Source organism: Haliotis rubra, unplaced genomic scaffold, assembly GCF_003918875.1.
Source record: "Haliotis rubra isolate DU_JTF1 unplaced genomic scaffold, ASM391887v1 Scf379, whole genome shotgun sequence".
Taxonomy (NCBI): Eukaryota; Metazoa; Mollusca; class Gastropoda; order Lepetellida; family Haliotidae; genus Haliotis; species Haliotis rubra.
In genome coordinates, this window is record NW_025767056.1 from 96,061 (window position 1) to 117,984 (window position 21,924).

General features: G+C 38.7%; 2 protein-coding genes across 2 annotated transcripts; one reads left to right on the plus strand and one right to left on the minus strand.

Annotated features, from left to right (window-relative positions):
* Window positions 1-4,272: 4,272 nt before the first annotated feature.
* LOC124286205 lies at window positions 4,273-11,722 on the minus strand. The gene is given in 7 exon segments (XM_046722550.1): window positions 4,273-4,394; window positions 5,982-6,078; window positions 10,554-10,658; window positions 10,660-10,671; window positions 10,949-11,112; window positions 11,432-11,503; window positions 11,608-11,722. Coding segments are annotated over 7 exon segments (687 nt in total).
* A 2,888-nt stretch (window positions 11,723-14,610) lies between these two features.
* On the plus strand, window positions 14,611-15,397 carry LOC124286206. Its single transcript, XM_046722551.1, has 2 exons — window positions 14,611-15,010; window positions 15,237-15,397. The coding sequence occupies exons 1-2, from the start codon at window positions 14,626-14,628 to the stop codon at window positions 15,395-15,397; spliced, it is 546 nt and encodes a 181-aa protein (XP_046578507.1). The 5' UTR covers window positions 14,611-14,625.
* Window positions 15,398-21,924: the final 6,527 nt, after the last annotated feature.

Consider the following 21,924-nt stretch of genomic DNA (forward strand, 5'->3'; position numbering starts at 1 on the left):
GCAAGGTAAAATTGAAAAACTAAATGAAAGGGTTACAAATATGCTTTTGAAAAATTACTCAACTCAGTAATATGTTGTAACTTGCTGTACCAAAATTTTCCATGTTCATTGAAATTTTTTGTACAGCGTGTTATTTCATGTGTTTCATATCATAATGACCTGTGCTGTTCTCCATAAAATGTGCAAGGAGCTGAACATACCAATTCCATCAGATGATGGCAACCTACAGCAACAACAACGGCACGCAGCCCCAGTACCACCAGTCCTGCTACCACACGGTTTGATGGCAGTGCGTTACAGGAAGAAGTTTGCAAGGACTCATTTTCCATGTAAGTCTGACTATATTTGGTTGATTCACTGAAGTGATTATCAACGTATTTTCATCATTTACTAGGACAGATACAAATGATTACTTTGTCAAATCAGCCCAATTCTAATTTCTTCAACACAAGATAAATAACAGAACAACTGATACATCCTGAAGAATATTTATTATAACAATATAGTAATTATAATGTTGAATAGCATTACAAAGGACAGGTTCTAAATAACCAACAAATTAACAGAAGAAACATCAGCACTGTTCACACACTACAGCAAAGTCTATAAATCAATGCTTACAGCTATGTAAACATAAATATAATTTAACTCTCTTAAACATCAGACTATCAAAATCTCTAACGAGATTATGCAACTTAATTATAAATTAATAGTAGTACCTTAGATGCGGAAAACATTCATAAGTTATGACTATGGGATCATATGAAAAATTCTTTCAAAGGGTGAATAAATATCATCCATTGAAAAAACTCTATGGATACTTGCTTCTTTTGCAATATGTCTTTGAATTCATCTGAAAGATTGATTGTCGGTGGTTCTTTTGCATTAAAAACGAAATACATTTTCTACAGTTAAGTTTGACATGTTTTAATTTTTCTGTAAATTTCCTGTCACATGGCATCAAGTGTTAATTGAGACAGATTGAGTTCCAGCACTTTAGAGTTAGGCTAATTTTTTCCATGTTTAAACATCAAATTATTTGATTTTTTTTTTTTAAGACTCAAAGTATACACACGAAATTCAATATGTACATTCTGTAACTATCACTACGATAACAATAGATAAATCTTTAAAATATTTGAAACATTTGACATAAAAAAGACTCACGTTCACAACTTAGTTTAACCATTTGTCTATGTTGTATTTAAACATACACAAAGAACTTAGGCTCCCCCAACCCTATATTTGAATTTTTTCTACATAATGTTATCTGGCTTAGGAAAATAAGAAAACAACTGAGATAATGATTCCTTTAATGGTTAGATTTAAAGTCACATCGGCAATATCCTCAAATGGAATATTTGCATATACTGTCTTTCAAAACTAATTTTGCTGCACTGGTTACAAGTTGCATTTTACTCAAAAATGAAAGTGATGATCAATGGCCAATATCCATTGAAATTCTTTCTTACAAGTGGGCAGATAACATGTTTGTCAAGTCAGTTTTGACAATATTGAATAAAAACATTAAGAGTTAAGTTTCAAAAATGGGAAAAATTCAGATGCATTAAAATTTGTTTTGAAAACAGTCAAGTCAGGAATATGCCATAATTTCCTGGTGAGAACATGTGTTTACCCAACAATTCAAGTCAAAGAAAAGTTTCTTTTCCCATATTCTGTTATTTTTTTAGTTCTTGTTAATCTGCCAACATTTGCTCTGAAAATTGAGCAAGTGACATCCACCTTTGATAGATACACATAAATAGAAGGACCAAATTTACTTATGTCAATAAACAGTACTACTCCTGCATTTTTAAATAAACATAAAAAGACACAAAATTCTATTTTATAGCAATATAAAACACACATACAAACAAATCATAACTTTAATACATGGTGCTTAATTAAGAATTTTGTGTATATTTTCAACTAGTAATACAGAAATATACTGATATTGACAAGTTGATACAGCTTAGGGCTGGGACGGGTACTCGAATCCCCGTCGGGTACAGCTGGAATCGAGTCCTATTTCAAGGAATCGAGTACCCGGAAAGGGAGAGAACTCTGTAATGACAAGGGCAGGTAACTCTAATCTAGAGCCATGTGGACGATACGCATGCTAAGTTGAGTGTTGGGCACATTTTGAGCTTGATGCAAATGACAAGAGAACCAAATGCCGACTCTGTGGTACAATGCCAATCCACTGCGGAAGCAGTACAAGTTAAATGCACAAACATCTTGCACTAAAACACAACCTAAAAAATAAACGTGTTCATTACATTGTGTAACTGTGTTCATTGCTTATCAAGTTTTTATTAAAAGCTTTTAAGATTACATTGAAATTTTGTCTTTAGTTTCTATTTTATTTCAATTTCAGGCAACACAGCTTGTACATTTACGTTTAACATGAATACATTGACTATTAAAGAGATTGCAATTAAGTGATTGTATGAGTTGGCAATATCACATAAAACTAATGAATTAACATATTAAAACGAACGTATACTCGTATTGAAAGAGCACATTCTGATTTGCAAATACAATGTTCGACTGGTTATCAATACAATAAGAAGAAAGATGATCAGAAATAGAAGCACAACTCACGTAACTCACATATAATACCATTGCAGTTACTGTACATTGTATAGTTTAACAAATAATAACAAGCATACAGTTATCCCAATGAAGATACACAATGTTCGAGATACAATATTAGAACATTGATTTAATAATAGTTGTTGTTTTTTATTTAAACGTGATAATATAGCATTTAGATACATTTCTTTATCCCTACATTCAAACAAAAGCATCTCAATGCGACATTTATCTTCTAGAAGGATAAAAATTAAATCACTATAAAAATTTCATATACGGCCAATGAGTTATTCACGGCTCTGTATTAGTCTGTACTCTGTAATGTATGATAGACAAACTGTCATGCAACTGAGTTCCGCAACAGAGCAAAATGACCAGTCTTCTCAGATACGAGCCAAGCATTTTGCTATATTGCTTAACTCAGTTGCATTAAGGTTTGCCTGTCTGTATATCTCGTATAAAATTCTCCAGTCAGTAAATACATCAATCCAATTTTATTCTATGCAAGTTTACATAAAGTCTGCATGTAACACTTTATAGGTTCAGTTAGAATATCACACATGAACGTAGTTGTCTACTAGCGGAATGAATAACTGGTCTTTTTCATTATTAACGTAACACACATTTTTTGTATTGTCCGAGTGATGGAGGTTATTATTATCGACGGTAATTTGTCTGCGCATGAGCAGTGAGTAGTCAAGTCACAGTAACAGCGGGAATGAAAAGTTCTGTGTTTTAACAAATGTTCTGTGTTTTAAGAAATGTTCTGTGTTTTAAGTAGCAATGTAAGTAATGGTGTTACTCTGTATATTAGTTATAAACAGACGTAAGCAAATAGCCTCAGATCAGTTTCAATGTCTCATTGCATCCTCTCAGGTTTTCTATAATAATATCTGTCAAATCGTGATTGAATATTCAAAAGCTATGTATTCCTAACATTTCCGGGTACTTGATTCCGATTCGGGTAAATACATCCGGGTACTCGATTCCATTTGTTCCTACCCATCCCAGCCCTAATACAGCTATTCTTCTAATTTCCTTATTTTTGATTGAAGATAAGTTTTCTGTAATTTCACTTCAATCTCATGCAAAAACTTCTCTCTTCCTAGGACTACTGAGGAAGTTGCTGATGTGGACGCTGATGCTGATGGTAATGCCGATGATGATGACTGTCCAATCTGCGATTTAGGATAAGGACATCTCACTCCCTCTTGAACTAGATATAAACAGTGCCATGACGTCACGTTTCTTCTGTGACGATGCGTTCTACATGCGGTGACGGCGGGTAGCCAGCCTATGTTTGAAAGTAGATTTGGTTTATTTTCCTCAATTTGACGACTTCAGTAATCAACAGAATATTATATTCATGCCTATATCATACTATGTTTACCACACTCGTGCCTAAATGTCGGTATATCCCTCGGGAAATACCAACATTTAGGCACTCGTGTCGTAAACATAGTATGACATGGGCACTCATATAATATCCTCTATTTACTTATAAATTGCTGTTTTCTGTTTTCTTTTATTATTTCATCTCTTCACAGATTTCCAGACAAATAGAGAAGCAAGGTTTTATCTAATTTCAACTTTAATTTTAGGAATTCACATGGTCACGGGAACTCATAAAATAGTTTCAATATGTTATTACCTACTTTTCAAAGGATTGATCTAGCTCTAGGAGCTGTATGAATCCATGGACATCGGCCCAATTCCTGACAGCACTGAATTCTCCCGGCCTATACAGTCCACCACGGCTTCTGTAACTGGGTTTATTGGCGTTGGGAGAGGTCCGCCGCCTGAAAATATAATCGGATATTAATTATTGTAATTATTAAAATTTGTTGTTTTTTTCCACTAAGTCCTTATACAATCTAAACATACGGCAAAGTTCACACTAAACATATTACACAATTCACCCACTGTCACCTGCTCATGTGATATATTGAAGATTACTAGTTTTCGTGACAAATATCATTTTTACCTCATCAATCAAGATAGAAATTTGATATTTTCGTGATTTTGCAATGTAGACTCGTCAGTTTGATATTTTACATTTTAAAGTTTTCTCCTGGAATAAGTTTCAAAAATTTATATGACAAAGTAAATTGAATAGATTGGGTTTCAAGACACTTTTAGCAATATTCCAGCAACATCATGGTGAGATATCTTATGAAATAGATGAAATGGACATCAACAGTCAATGAACAATATGTATGAGACATCTGAAATGAAGGCATACTTGGATATTGACATGTACATGAAACTGATAAATAAATAGTGAGTAAAATTGTTAGGGTCAGTAGGAAAATTTTGGGTCGGTTGGGAAACCGGAACCCCAAGATTTTTTTTAGGCCTTATCTCCGATATGTTACCCTTCACAGGAAATAAATTCCCAAATTCAATGGTTGTAGTTGTTGCATTCTTGAAAGTGTTGTAGTTAAATTTTTTTGCCCGCACTCTTAAGGTTTTTCTATTTCTTGATAATCTCATCTCTGCTTCGTTGTTGCTGTCCATTTGAATTGATGGTGTCTGTGATTTTCTTAAACATAAAGTTGTTAATATATGGATTAATATTACCTCCTTGATTTGAAAATAACAAATTTTTGTTTGGCATTCTTTAGTTGAAGGAGGGAAAATTAAAACTTTTTGAAATTGATGAAAAAGTAATTTTTCTGTGTGCTCAAGTCGGAGGGAACAAAGGTAAAAAGGTTGCCATTAAGGCAAAGTAATTGTGTACCATTACTCTTGAAAATGTGTATTATAAATTGAAGCAAAGCCCTTTATTGGATTCCAAAACAGAATGTATAGAATATTTCTGTAAATAAACAATCATAACAAACAAACATAAAAGGAGGGAATTATTTTTGTTTCTTTTCAAAGTTTTCCGTGAACTTCTACCAGTACCGGTGTTATGAACATCTGCCATTTTGTTGGTAAGACTTCCGTCCGTTAATATTTACCGACACAATTTGAGGAATGGTTGACAGTTAAATGTTCAAATCACAAATCCTTGATGCCTCTGTACGCTGCCCACTCATCCGACATTATGGTACTACCGGGTAATACATGACTGACTGACTGAGTTTGGTTTTACGCCGCTTTTAGCAATATTCCAGCAATATCACGGCGGGGGACACCAGAAATGGGCTTCACTCATTGTACCCATGTGGGGATTCGAACCCGGGTCTTCGGCGTGACGAGCCAACGCTTTAACCACTAGACTACCCCACCGCCCCGGTAATACATGATGTTGTATGACAGGTAGCAGTGTACCAGCGTCACTTTTTTTTAACAGGCACAAGAAAAGTATGTGTTTCTCGGCAGATACCACCGAACACCCAAATTCCGTCCACTAATCGGCCCCGATTGTAATTCCTTATTACCAAATTTGGCCTCGTCAATTTCAACAGTCGTGCCCTGGCCCCCTGTTTTGGTACCTCCCCCAAGGTCGATATCTTCTACACAAACCTCGCGGATGTACTTAAAGTCATCGCAGATTGTTCCTGTTGATGTTATCTCACTACCTCGTGGGGAATGGAAGTTCCAGTTGCAGTTAGTTCATAAGATATTTTTTGGGCAAAGCGATTACATGGAAGGAGTGCTTTCCTCAAGGAAATGCTGCTTCCATCGAACCACGTTCCCTTTTGAGAGGAATCACGGTCAAGCATGTCCTGCTTGACTGTGTTGAATATTACATTACAAGGAAAATCTATTTCAAATCACGAACCATGAAGGATCTTTTTAATAATGTCAGTTCTCATTTAATTATTGCATTTTTAAAAGAATTAGATTTGTTAAATGATTTGTAAATAGATAAATGGCATTTTAAAGATGGTAGTATAAATTAGAACCACGGTCAAGCATGTCCTGCTTGACTGTGTTGAATTCTCCATCATAAGGGTTAAGTATTTCAATGTAAAAACAATGAAGGATCTTTTTACAAATGTTAATTATCATTTAATTATTGTTTTTTTTAAAGAAATTGATTTGTTTGATGAATTCTGATTAATGTATTTTGTAAATAGACATATTGGTAATTTACATTAGTAACTTAGATTGTTAGTGGCTGTATCCTCTAAGGGGGTTAAAGTATCGTAAAATGATTGTCCTCCTGAGAGGGTACGTAAGTCCCAAAACATTCAAAGTTAAATTTTTGCTTACCCGATTTTTGAACGTAGTATATTTGTTCCTTTAAAATTTGGCTAAACTTTTCTACAATCGCCAGCGGCTGATGGGATGGTGTAAATCCAACTAGGGCCCATGCAGGTAGCAAAGGTACTGTAAGTCCCCATGGTCCCTAGTATGGTGATGTACCTTCAGTTGTTGGCGATCTATAGCCTGTTTTTATCTTATACTGTCATAATAGTGCTATTAGTTTTAACTTTCCACACTAGTTTTAATTCTAATTGTGATATTCTAGTTGTTTTACTGTCCTTTGTCGACAGGTTTTTATAACCTACATATATTCCATTTCAATGTCAAATCTGTTCTCGTCAGGATATGGCTAAAATATTGCCGATGTGACGATAAATATTAACTCACTCACTCACCTTTCTGAGAGGAACAGTGTTTTTATTGGACTGTTTACATTTTTTTATTCCACTGAAATCGAAATTGTGGGAATCGATGAATTTACTGAGGTCTGCCTTGCAAATCTGCACCTGCTTTTCTTGGCTAGTAAAGAGTAATCCTGAAAGAAATTTCTGGCGTATTCCTCAGTGGAACTGTTAGTACACAGAGTAAAGAAATTCAATCCGACAGTTTTCTTCGTACTGGGTCCAGGTGTCTGGATAAATGGCACTGTCGTTAGTGTCGAGGTGGAGGAATAACGAGGCATTATGATTCACATACTCAATATTTTCCGGTAATTCACTATCAGAATTAGAATCAGGGGTGATGACGAGGAGGAACTGTGATCTGGACCTTCACTTTAACTTTGTTAGGTTCTATATAACAATCGGAGGCGGTGAGGTAGCCTACTGGTTAAATCGCTGGCTCGTCACGCCGAAGACCGGGGTTCGAATCCCCACATGGGTACAATGTGTGAAGCCCATTTCTGGTGTCCCCCCGCCGTGATGTAGCTTGAATATTGGTAAAAGCGGCGTAAAACCAAACTCAGTCGGTCAGTATTTTAGACATAGCTTATGACATGACAAACAAAACACTCTCATTCAACCTTTAATCTCGTTAAAATCGTGCACAACTTTATAATGCATGAAATGTACCAGCAACAGGGTCCATGAAGGACACGCACGAAGTTTTCCAATATACACACTCAGACCAATCAAGACCCATTCATGCTCATACTGTTGATCATTGGATCGTCTGGTCCAGACTGGATCATTTACAGACCACCGCCATATAGCTGGAATATTGCGGAGTAAAACTCACTCGGGTTTTAGACTTAAGACAATCAGAATAAACCCTTATTGTGTCAAAAAAATATCTAGAGATATTTTTGTTTCAAAATCATAATCATTAAACTTGATACTCATCAGCTGTAGTACATGTATGATTATTGTGTGTCATGTTAATGTAAGCATGTATATGACGTATGTGTATAAGACTGACTGACTGAGTTTGGTTTTACGCCGCTTTTACCAATATTCCAGCAATGTCACGGCGGGGGACACCAGAAATGGGCTTCACTCATTGTACCCATCTGGGGATTCGAACCCGGGTCTTCGGCGTGACGAGCCAACGCTTTAACCACTAGACTACTCCACCGCCCCATGTGTATAAGAACCAAGTTGGATATCCAACCATATCGTTGGCTTTTGATTCAAGATGACTTGACTGGGTGTACCACAATTCACCTGAATGTTATCTACGATCTATTACTTGAAAGACAGGTTGTGCAAAAGTTTGTCTATTACAAGTATGATTTCGATAGTTGTTATATTTGAACCCATTTTTCCAGATTCAAACTCGTCTGACAAATATATTATTATATTGTATAAATATTTTTTGTCACGATATGGCTGAGATATTGCCGATGTGACGTTAAATATTAACTCACTATTACCAAAAATAAACTTAGCCAAAGTTAACAGGATAAATACAAGCCTTCCTCACACACACCTGGTAATCTGTTTAACCCCAAAAGACAGTCCTACAAAATAAAGCCTACTCTAAGCCTATAGCTTCCCCCAACCCGCTATTCATTTTCCTATCCTAGATTCTACATAACACATATACACAATAACTAAGGAAAGGAGGAAGACCTCCCGACTAACTTAACGGTCAGCATTGTCCTCCTGAGAGGGTACGTAAGTCCCAAAACTTTCAAAGTAAGATGTAAATTTACCACATTTTAATCGTAGTATTTTTGTTCTTTTAACTTCCGGCTAAATTTTCCTACAATCGCCAGCGGCTGAAGGGATGTTGTAAATCGCGCTAGGGTCCATGCAGGTAGCAAATGTAATGTAAGTCCCCATGGTCCCTATTATGGTGATCTACCTTCTGTTGCTGGCGATCTCTAGCCTGTTTTTCTTTTGTATTGTCCCAATTGTGCTATTAGTTTTAAACTTTCCACGCTAGTTTTAATTCTAATTGTGATATTCTAGTTGTTTTACTGTCCTTCGTCGACAGGTTTATATAATATACATATATTCCACTTCAAAATCAAATATGTTCTCGTCACGATATGGCTGCAATATTGCCGATGTGACGTTAGATAATAACTCACTCACTCACTTACTTAACGGTCAGGGTATCCTGAAGCAAGCGACCTCTGAGAGTGTTGCGGGCCCTTATATACCCCGTGCGCTAACCTTTAATCCTGGTCAAGTAGCTACCTTATCACCCGTCACCCATGGCAGCGCATGCCATGACCGTAAACCAACCGAAAGGGCAATTCCAACGGAATTTTACTGCCAAAACAAAGGTAAACAAGTGGAATTTTAAAAACTACAAGCAGAAATCACTTATGTAAGGTAATTTACACTTCAAACTTACCGCTAAGTTTACATTACGAACCTGACGCCCGATAACATGATAAATAACACTTCTAAAAAAACATTTCCCTACACATATACATAATATGCTTGCACATAATGAAAAAAACCTTTCTTATCAAATGGTTGAATGAACGTTGTATCAAAAAGTTATTCTGTTGAACACTTCTTCCTTCTTTTTCTTGTGCCACAAATTCACATTTGATGGGATATCTGGATGTTTCCCTTCATCGTTCAACTCATTAAGTCCAAACATGTGACTGGTCAGTTGAAGCAAGTATGATGTGCCAACGACATCTAATACGGTTTTGAAATTCCTGTGATTAAAGGCTTGTGAGTTCCTTTAAACCAGCAAAATAAAACACAAACCAATCTATAAAAATCAATTACATCTCGAATAAAAACAAGGTCAGTTGAACATGCATGACACATGTCGGCAGCATGAAAGTTCAATGTAGACTAGGCCTCTTGAGTGGTCGGTCTTGAAATGTCAATGTTAGCAGACAGATGAGCGTAAATCCAATGTTGTGTCATGCATCTCTTTATATACCTACTGCACAGTTTTGGAGTGTTCTGACAAAAGCTATGCCACACCACCTTCTCAGAGCTTCCAGAATCCCACCGAAGACACCGGAATAAAAAACAAAGGAAGGTAACTCCTCAGCTTACTTTTAACAAGTGAAGATAATAGCCTAAGTTCAATTGTGAGTTCAAATCCACATTCAGTGCTTTCAACTTTTGCGACCCATAATAAACAAAAGTTAATTAATGTGACATAATTAACACATCCTTATAACACATCCACAAACTGTTCATGTCCCTGGAAAGCATACGGTTTAGCGTTCATGTTCATGCATAATATGAAATGATAATTCAGCAAATTGATATTGTGGGTCCGAATACCGTGTTATCAATAACAGTTTTGTCTCACAGCTTTTTTTTTAAATATGGTCGTTGTTTTGCTACATTGCAAAATTATATGTAAGTAATCAAATATACCTTAAACCGCACCTTGATTTTGCCATTAACATTTGATCTTTGAGTGACTAATTTCAAATGTCCATGTGTGTCCTTGTCCATTCCCGTGACAAGCTTGAGAAACGCCCTTGCACAATTTCTGCAAGTAATTGCAAAGAAATTTCATAAACGTCATTGAAATGTTATAGAGTGATTCACACAAGGCACACTCATTTGGTATTGTTGACATTGTTTTAAAATGTTAATTTAGAAGCTATTTGCCTATGTCTATGTAGCAAGTACATTATAAGAATGTTCCAGGCTCAATTAAATTCACAAGTATTTGGATGTTTCATTGCACGGCATTCCCATTAACCCCCATAATATTTAGCTATTTAAGAATAACGGCTATGTATTTGTGGCAATGTTATCCCTACCTCAAGGAAATCTTGAAGGATGTGGAACATTTCCACAATGACTGGTTCGAGCTGATCAAATCTCGACTGCACAGTGTGTGTCTCTTCCTTCAAGGCTTTTACTCCCTGGAGTCTTACTCTTGACATCCGGTCGCCACCAAGAGGAACTCGTAGTCTTTCAAACTCTTAGCCTAAAATACATTAATAATGCTTAGATACATATCAAAGTAAAATCATGAAACACTTATTAACTATTATGTGTAAGCTTATGAAAATGAATTTGGTAATATTTAATATCTAATATAAAAAATGACAATGATTTACGTAATCCCACAAATCTGATTGTTCTACCTCTGACTGCTCTGGCATACCACTGATTGATGTGCGTGACATAGGCGTCCATTATGTAGATACAGTCAGAGTATGCTGCTTTTTTTTCAATATAAATGGCAACAGGAAAATCGATGACGCCTTTGATATCTCGACTTGTCTATCGTGTAGTACTTGGTGTTGAATGAGGCTTTTCATCCTGCTGAATGAACTTAAACTCTCTACCAATTTCCTTGCCAGCAAGATCTTCAAATTTTCCAAGTAGACAGGAAATCATCTGCACACTCTGATTTCATCTCTTTCTGAGGAGCTTTGTTTGATAATTCCAAAGCATCAATCCTGTCGGCAACAGAAGTCAGAAGGAAACAAATGGTAGTCTTTACTCTTGCTGGTCATTCGAACATCGTTCGTTGTTACTCCTGGATCTAGATTATCACCATCTGGCTTCCCAGAGTGAGTTCGCATCCCGGATGGGGCTCAACTCAAAAAGTACTAGAATTTGTACTTTACTAAGAAAGTGTAATCCCAAATATAACACATGTTACATTTGACCACTTTCTTAATGGCATTGTGTAATCATTCACTGAATTTAATTATCAGCATCAAGATGACCTGAAAAAAAATCTCTGTATGATGCTATCTTCACAGTGGGCTGAATAACTGTCCAGCAGCTGGTCCGTGGTCCTGTCGAACAGTGTCACATGGATTTTGTTTAGCACTGAGAGAAGGTGAAATATCATCGTACAAACTTTTAAATGACTAAACGATACTTTGAATTAAGACTGGCACTTCAAACAATACGTGTTCAACCTACATACATTCAAATCTATGCTAAACGTCAAAACATATGTGACACTTTATTTGCCCCATCATCTACGCAGAATATTAGCTCCATTCAGGTGTTCCAACTTTCAAATAGAAACAAGGCCACCAACAATATTCCGAGGAAAGAAAGAGATGCAAGAAAAATAACATTCATGTTATCGAAGACGAGCTCCATGTGCCATGAAAAGTGCCCATCACGTAGTGAACTGAGGAAGACATATCTAGAACCATTCTATTTACAAACCCAACAAGGAACATACCACAAGATCTGCTAGAATCAACTAGAAAATTGTGTGAAGTTACACGCCTTTTAACAAAAACAGTCATAATTAAAGCATGCTGCCCAAACTGATTAGAAAATTTCCTTTCTTCAGGATAGTGCGCAGGAGACTGACAGACACCATCCTGAAGTGGGGCGGGCGTTCCAGAAACTAAGCGTTGAATAGCTTCATGTTAAAAATCAACCTGAGTTTGTCTGAGTTCTTCTTCGGGACCAGAAAGATTGGTGAATAAAACCCGGGGTTGATTGGTGACAGACCTAGATTGTTGGTGGCTCGCAGCATATCGATGGTCGCTCTCAGGGTTTGTGCCTGAACTGGGGGATAAGTACGCTGAATAGGGTAAAGATTTAGAGACGGGCTGCCTATGATCGATAGCTGGTAACCAGGACTTACTATCCTTGTCACAAACAGGTCGTCCAGAATCGACCAACTGTTTAGACAACCATCTCATCCCATGACGAGATATTAAGTGGACCCCAGCGGCGGACAGTGAGTGTGTAGCCAAGGAAATGTGATATCTGATCAAGAATAGTCTGAAATTGCTCTAATATGAGAGATATACATTCGCGAATGTATGCATCTTGGTCACTGAAAGGGCACAGTTGATAGAAGGCAAAGTCCGATGAATGGCAGCATCCATATGGGCTAGTTCCCTATCTTCTACCATAAAGTTTATTCACTTAGTTGGGGTGTAATAATTGATGGGTCCAGTATATCAGATAGGGGGGTCCTAACCTGCTTACTATCCTTGTCACAAACAGGTCCTCCTGAAGAAGGTACCTAAGTCCCGATACTGATCAAGAATTCTCAAAGGAAATTTAAATTTACTAGTTTTTTAAACCGTAGTATCTTTGTGATTTTAAATCATGGCTAAATGTTCCTACAATCGCCAATGGCTGAAGGGATGGTGTTAATCCAGCTTGGGTCCATGCAGGTAGCAAAGGTACTGTAAGTCCCCATGGTCCCTAGTATGGTGATCTCCGTATAGGTTAGAAGACGAGGACGCGTTCTGTAACCATGGATTAAGGCGGTTAGAGCCTGAGAGGCAGAGAGGGCTCTAACCGCCTTAATCCATGGTTACAGAACGCGTCCTCGTCTTCTAACCTACTTAGAGCATGCACACAAATATTGCTTTTAATAAAATAAAAGAATAATATTTATATGGTACGCGTCTGTAATTTAATGAATGAACTATAGTTTTTTAAGCGCAGGCAAGGTTGTGGTACGGTCGAGTTATGTCATGAACGGCACATGTGATATATTCTGCATTCTACCTAAAGGCCCGTACAGTCGCTATCGTCGTTAAATCAACGCCAATATGTCTTTACCAGTTATCGAAGGTCGTCTTGAGAAAGCGGCCCGATGCTCTTTGATTAATCAGCTTCAGGGGTACATAGGATTTCATTCCGGGCCCCCATCAAGGATGGTTAATGAACCGAGGACGTAAAGCACGTGCTTTTCGGAAATCTCACCTTTACAAACACATGGTCTCAGCGCACATGTCTCTTCATTACGCAGCAGGTATGAGTGGGACCAACAGCGACGATACGTTGATTCCAGCTTCACAGTGTGAGTTTTTGACAATAAGTGAAAACTCTGAAGATGATGAAATTCTATGCACAGCACTGGAAACTGTGGAGGAAAGGGATCTTCTTCAGCAACATTACAGCGATATTAGTGACGTGGAGGAAGAAGTCCACGTGAGTGAGAATGTGTTTGGCGGCGGTAGTGGGAAGCACAGTGATCATGAAAGATTTTCTGAACCGTTGTTGGATTCTGAAATTGCAGGTTTATGCGAGACAAGTGTGCCTCAAAATACCGAACAGAATTTACGTTGGGCCTGTGGTCTTTTTGAAACTTGGAGAAATTCACGTAATCAGAGAATTTTACTAGGGGAAACATCCGGACAGCGTTTAAGTTTAATGGCTCATAAACTCAAGGATCTGAACGACGATGAACTTAATTACTCTGTGTCGTTTTGTATGAGAGGTGTGCAAAGCGATGGATCTGAATATAATCCAAAAACTCTCCGGCAGTTAGTGCTGTAATTGAACATGCATTTGACGAAGTGTGGTCGAGATTTGAAATTCCTGTCGGATAACGTTTTCCTCGAACTGCGAAATATATTGGACAGTGTAATAAAAGAAGGATCGAATGGAATTCGTACCAAAAAAGGCCAAGGTTATTTCCTATGAACAAAAGACAACTATGTGGGATATGGGCATCTTGGGAGTTTCGTAACCACAGGTTCTTTTGGATACAATGCTGTACCTCATTGGATTAAATTTTGCACTCAGAAGCGGCGATGAGCACAGGAATCTTACAGTTGACCAATTCGAAATTGACAAGGATGACACTGGAGAATTTCTTCTTTATTCTGAGAAGACTAGTAAGTGTTACCAGCGTGGACTTAAGGATTTTGGTGTTCCTCCAAAGTGTGTTCGTGCATACGCCAGTGACGATCGTAACAAGTGTGTAGTTGCGATATTCAGAAAGTACTGTAGTCTGCGTCCGACCAACTCCCGTGTCATGTATTTGCGACCACTGGTGAAGCCCAGAGATGATCAGTGGTACAGTCAGCAGGCTGTTGGAAAACACACTCTGCAGCAGACAGTTGGCAAGATGTGTAAACAAGCAGGCTTTGAAGGTAAGTTTTACCTTTTTAACTTTTCATTAAACTTGTGAATGTGGTGGTTTTGGGTTTCACAGTATGGCGTGACCATATTTCTGATTGAGGCTGCCCTTGTACTGTAAGCGTAATTTGACAAGGCTTCTGTATGACTGTTCAAAGGGGCGGTATTGAAAAGCGTTGAACATATAGCCATATTCCTTACTTTGTTAGACTAGCAATAATGTAAATTGTCTTTTTGCAGGTTTTTACAGCAATCACTCACTCAGAGCCACATGCGCCACTCGACTCTTTCAGTCAGGCATTGATGAACAACTAATCGCCAGAACAACGGGACATCGGAGTACCGCTGTGAGAGAGTACAAGCGAGTTAGTACAGCTCAGGAGAAAGAATCAGCAACGTGATCCAAGGTGGCGGTGAACTCCCTAAAAGACGATGAACTGCTGACTCCAGTGTCGACGTAGCTACCACTACCATGCCTGCAGTCTCGCAAATTGTGACGGACGATCGCGTCGCGATTTCAGTGTCTGTTGTCATTAAAAAGTAATAAAAAGTAATTATAGTCGAAATTGTTCTTTTTATTTGAGAAAGTAGTTCGGTCCGGGTTGTAACAGCCACATCGGATGGTTATAGTATGGTCGAAGACAAAGGAAGCATGCTCTAACTTCAGTTGTTTGGGATCTCTCGTCCATTTTTATTTTGTATTGTCCCTAATAGTCATATATTTTAAGTTAAATGCTAGTTTTAATACCTCAAATTGTGATATTCTAGATGTTTTACTGTCCCTTGTCGACAGATTTTTTATTATTTATTGTTATCATATTAACTGTTTTAGTCACAATATGGCTGAAATATTGCCAATGTGACTATAAATTTTAACTCACTCACTCGCTCCACCATGAAGAAAGAACTGTTACGTTTGCCACACAAGGTGGAAATGTTCTCATCCACAGGTGGAGCTGTGAAGATGGAGGTAAGACCATTCCTTTCAAAGGCATTTTAGAAGTTGTATAAATGAAGAAAAACCAAGTTTAATGGATAGTCAATCAACTTCTTTATTGCAATGAGGTAAGACTATGCCCATGTGAAGTAGCCGGTAGAAATCTTGGTGAAGAAAGACCATCCCTAGTCCGCTTTAGAGCTTTGAAGGCCCGGTCTAATGTAGTAGCCGTCTGAAGAATACATTGACGGGGAGAAGGGTAAGGGAAGTCAGATCACTGCCCCGAAGAAAGTAGGACTAATGAAGGACAATGAAGTTTCTCAGCAACCCATGCGAGAACAGGTTCTACCAGATCAAAACTGCCCTCGGGTGTGGAGACTTGAGAATGACCTGGAGAATGGTCATTAAAAAAACGCACCATGTGCTCAGCAGATCTAGCCGAAGAGGGAGTAGCCAGCAGTTGAGCTGAAGAAGACGGTTGGTAGTAACCGCCCTTAACATCATATCAAGATCTGGCGTGGGTTCAGTGTCCTGAGAGGGAGTCCAAGGCTCGGGTTTAATCTGAGATGACACTGAAGCCACCGGAGCAGAAGTAGATGGGCACTGCACAGGGGAAAGTTGATCTAATGAACCAAAGCGACGCCTCGTAGGAGATGGAGACCGGCCAAGACAGATGAATTGATGATCGGGAACCAGTCATAACAGTTGGGTCAGGATGCTCTGCAGAACCAGTCAGGTGAGGGGTGCGAGAATGAGAACGATACCTAGAATGCCTAGGTGACAATGTTCCATAAGACTCCAAACGGTCAGTTGAACTAAATTGTTGATATGAGGCGAATATCTAGACGAATTGCCTCAGTGCAAAATTCCAGTGGTGGTTCGAACCGCAGAAGCATCCAGTGAACCAGTTCGGAGATGCGGTTAGGTAATGATGGATGAACTAGTTCCAGGTAACTCGGTTGTATCCGTAGAACCTGTAGGTCACAGTGAATGCGATCGACCAGACGAACTAGAACGGTGCTGATGAATCAGTTCGAGTGGCTGTAGTTCAGTAAGAATAACCACAAACTGGACGGGTGATACCGAGGTGAACTGGTTCAAGATGACAAGTTAGTTTGGTGAAACTGTGGCGAACCGTTCAGTAATTCGGCTCAGAGGACCGAGATAGAACAGAACTGTCTGTTGAACCAGTTCGGTAATGTGGTTGAGAAGATCTTGGCGAAGTAGATCGATCTACTGAACTAGTTCGGCGAATGGGTTCTGGCAAACTAGTTCAGTGAAGTTGCGGCAAACTGGTTCAGCCTGGCCAGGTGAACTAGTTTGTGTAAGGTGTGGTGAACTGGGTCGGCCTGGCCTGGTGAACTAGTTTGTGTAAGGTGTGGTGAACTGGTTCGGCCTGGCCTGGTGAACTAGTTTGTGTAAGGTGTGGTGAACTGGTTCGGCCTGGCCTGGTGAAATAGTTTGTGTAAGGTGTGGTGAACTGGTTCGGCCTGGCCTGGTGAACTAGTTTGTGTAAGGTGTGGTGAACTGGTTCGACCTGGCCTGGTGAACTAGTTTGTGTAAGGTGTGGTGAACTGGTTCGGCCTGGCCTGGTGAACTAGTTTGTGTAAGGTGTGGTGAAATGGGTCGGCCTGACGAAGTAGTTAGGGGATGGTGTGGTTGACTGGTTCGGCCTGACGAACTTGTTCGATGATAAGGTTCAAATTGGTCTGCCAAACTAGTTCAGCGAAGGTTTGGCAACTTGGTTCAGTCTGATGAACTCATCCGGGGATGGTTTGGGGAACTGGTTCGGCTTGACGAACTAGTTCGATGATGGTGTAGTGAACTGGTTTGATCCTGACGAACTAGTTTGACGAAGAGAGCCATTCCGTGCTGAAGAATTGTCGTGGCAAACCAGTTCAGCGATTATACTCAGATAAGTTAGGCGAGCCATTGCAGGAAACAGGACGATCTGACGAACGGTTCAACGAGATGAATGAGTTTGGCTGGTACGCAGCAGTTCAGCTTGATCTGACGAACTATCGTGATGAGAACGATCAGACGTTTGACGAATGAGAGGCTATGAGAGGATCGATTTGGCGATCTAGACTGTCCAGATGCTCCCTGGCAAGCAGCAACTGTCAACTGTGTCCTACTCGTAAAGGGGGTAACGGGCAAGCTACACATGCCCAGGTTCCTAATCTCCCGACGGCTGGGATGAAGGAGGAGATCGGGAGGAAGATAAAGTCATCCGAAGGTCCTGAGGGGCTTCAGCAGTCACAGGGATGGACGTTTGTTCAATCTCTACCCTAGAAGCTCTCGTCTTAATGGGAGGCGAGTGAGTACCCAACAATTTCCCCAAATAGACTAGTCTAATTTCTCAGAAATGTGAATGCATGAGGCATTTTTGAGTAAACGCAAGCAAACATTTTCTAGGGTAGTTTTTCGTGCTGAATACGAATCTGTTGTTTGCCTAATTAGGTCACAAATTGGAGTCAAAGGTCAATGAATGCAAAATTCTTTTTTTTTAGAAGTGTTTTATGTATCATTCTCAATCCATACAATGAACTCATTTTACAATATGTTGATTAATAATGTTACCACAGGATTTCAAAATGTTGGATTTCATGGAAGTGCTGAAGGAAAAATTCGTATTAAGGCAAATATCTCCCTTACGGAACGACTTTTTGTTTCTGCGTGAAGAGCTACTTTTTACAAGCATTTTTGCTCAAAAATGCAAAGCAAGGCTAAATCTTTTCCTTTTGTTGACAGAATTATATTCCAGGCAAACTGTTTAGATCACAAAATTTGCATTTAAAGCGCATAATTACTTCAAAGGTTAATGAGTGTGACAGGATGGGATAGGCGTTTTTACATGTATGCCACACGAATGCTTTTATACTGCCTCACCTGCATGGCAAATGAAACTGCTTTCATTCATGCAGTGAGTTTGATTAATGATTTTAGCAACATAATTACCCACAGAACAGTTCAGGAAATCACAGGAACAGGTGGGAAGCCTATCCAATAATGTGTCAAATACGTAGTATGAAGAAAACTGGAAAATAAATGCATACAAGCCATGTGCTATGACTGAAGGATCGAGCTTGTACTAAACTTGAGCTTAGCAGACAACAGATTCGTATTCAGCACGAAAAACTACCCTAGAAAATGTTGTTTGCTTGTTTTTACTCAAAAATGCCTCATGCATCCTTAAAATCCACATTTCTTAGAAATTTGACTAGACTAAAATACTCCGAGAGTCCGACAAAGCGCCCACAAAATCCTCCCCTCCCTAGGGAGGAGATTTCGACCACTTTGCAACCAAAGTAGGACGATGTAGGCGAGGTTTCTTAGCCAAAGGACCCATTTCTGACGAGAATGAGAATGATGTGAGAGCAGAGGTCACGTGGGTTGCTGGGGAGCATGCTGCATGCTTCGTATGGAATGTGGTAAGTGATGCATAGCGAGAGTAGCATGGAATGAATACACGGGCGATGGGAAAGGCGATGGGAAAGAGAGGCAAAGGGAAAAGTTTATAGTCGTTCCACTATGGGTCGAGGCAAGAGAGAGAGATGCAAACCCTGAGATAAAATAAGTTTTAAAATTTGATGTCATATCACTATTTCATAATGTATTCTTTAATTTTCAAAATTAAAAATGTTTCTTTTAGATTAGGTTAGATTAGGAAATCAAACACGTAAAACACGTTGTAAATGTCAAGTTGAATGAATCCTAAATATTAACACGTTAGGATCTTTTTAGATTAAATCTAAAAGTAAAAAATATAATAACATGCATTTCAAATGTATCAATTGTTTCAAAAAGATAAACAAGCTCCTTTAACATGCCTCAAAGGTCTTGTACATATAACCAAGTCAAACTTCATTAAAAGGTTACCGTACCATATTATCTGCATGATATCTGATGGCTATGGTCGGAAACAGTCTCAGAATAGATAACACTTCATTTAGGAGATAAACATCATGTGTTGGCCGATTTCTGGGTGTTATTCAGTATTTTAAGCACAGGAATTCATTAAGAACCGACGGCGTTAGCCGGAGGTTTCAAATGAAATATTCCCGTGCTTCAACATTGAAGCACAAAAGTAAACCATGGGTTTTACTGTCTGCACTCATTGACATTGAGTACGGGTACAGCAGTGAAGTGTCATGAGCTGGCCGCTCAGCTGGTTCCCATAATAGCATCTGGAACTGCTCATTTGTGACGTCATTCCGACTTTACGTCACAATATGATTTGAATGACGTCACCTCTGCTGACGACGCAACAATACAATTGCGATCGTATTGACACGCGGTATTTGTACGTGTCAATACGCAGTGAATAGTCTTGCAATTTCCTGGAATCGAATAGCATTCGATCATGTTTTTCAACCAAACAGATTAAAGAACACGGTGACTTTTGGTTTACATTGTTATTTGAGTGCAGTATCATACCATAGATGGTAGCAATGGCAGAAATCTTTGATGAATGAGTTATCTTGTCACCTTCAATATCAAAACAATAAAGCATATTTTTTGTAATGTTAATTTTCATTTAATAAAAAAAAAAAGGAAATAGAATTACTGGAATTTTTTTTAGTAATATGACTTGCAAAAGGATTAAGTGGTATTTTATAAATGGTAGTTTAGATTATCAACTGAGATTGTTGGTGGCTGTATCCTCAAAGGGGGTTAAAGTATCGTAAAATTATTGTCCTCCTGAGAGGGTTGGTAAGTCCCCAAACTTTTAAAGTACATTTAAACTTACCAATCTTTTAAAACGTAGTATTTTTGTTATTTTAATTTTGGCTAATTTTTTCTACAATCGCCAGCTGCTGTCGGGATGATATGAATCCAGCTAGGGTCCATGAAGGTAGCAAAAGTACCTTAAGTCCCCATGGTCCCTAGTATGGTGACCTACCTTCAGTTGTTGGCGATCTATAGCCCGTTTTTATCTTGTATCGACCTAATAGTGCTATTAGTTTTAACTTTCCACTCTAGTTTTAGTTGTAATTGTGATATTCTAGTTGTGTTGCTGTCCTTCGTCGACAGGTTTTTATAATATACATATATTACATTTCACTGTCAAATATGTTCCCGTCACGATATGGCTGAAATATTGCCGATGTGGCGTCAAATATTAACTCACTCACTCACTGAAGCAGATAGGAAAGTAGACTTTGCAAACACGCTCGTTCAAATTGCATAGGGTCCTGTTGTGACTGCGCTGTTGCTGCTGAGATATGCCAACACTAACGAATTACCTTTCTTTCTTGTCAGCAGAAGATGTTGAAGCCTTCCAAAACAATTTTCTCCTGGATAACTTTTGGGCTGGATTTTTTACAGGAAGTGGACTGATCACTAATTCTTAGATTCTCTACAGAAGAAATCAGTTCACACGCAACGCTGAACCGTTTAGGTGTGCTTACCTGTGTTGTTCCAATTTGGGCCGTTGTAGTTGCTTTAGTCACGATTTGGCCTTGCTTATGGCAGCCGCTTGGAAGACAGCACAGCTTTCAATCTTATTATGGCACGAACGGCAAAGTAATTGAATGTCTGAGTCAATGATCTATCCAAATGAACTAACTACACTTGTCCCCAAATTCTAGATCCTGTGTTGGGACAGCCAGGTGTTCGAGAAAGGATGGAGACGGCACAGCACAGGTTAATGAATCAATAACTTTGTCGGTACTTGTGCACGTGTTTCGCTAACACCTGGCTGTCCCTTTCTCTGTACTCCTCCCTCGTAACAAATAGTGAACTGTGTCAATATTTTAATGATAGTTTGTTAAACAACTTTTTTGATTTTAGGACATAAATTCTGCAAACAAATCACAGAGTTGGTCTGATGTTTTGATTATGATCAGCGTTTCATTGAGTATTATATGTTTATTAGTTTTCGAGTTAGATTGCAATTCATCGGTCCGCTTTTGAGCCAAACGCACTATAGGCACAAATCTTGTTAGGAAATAACAGAGACTTTTGACATGGGCCAAAGTTCATCTACAG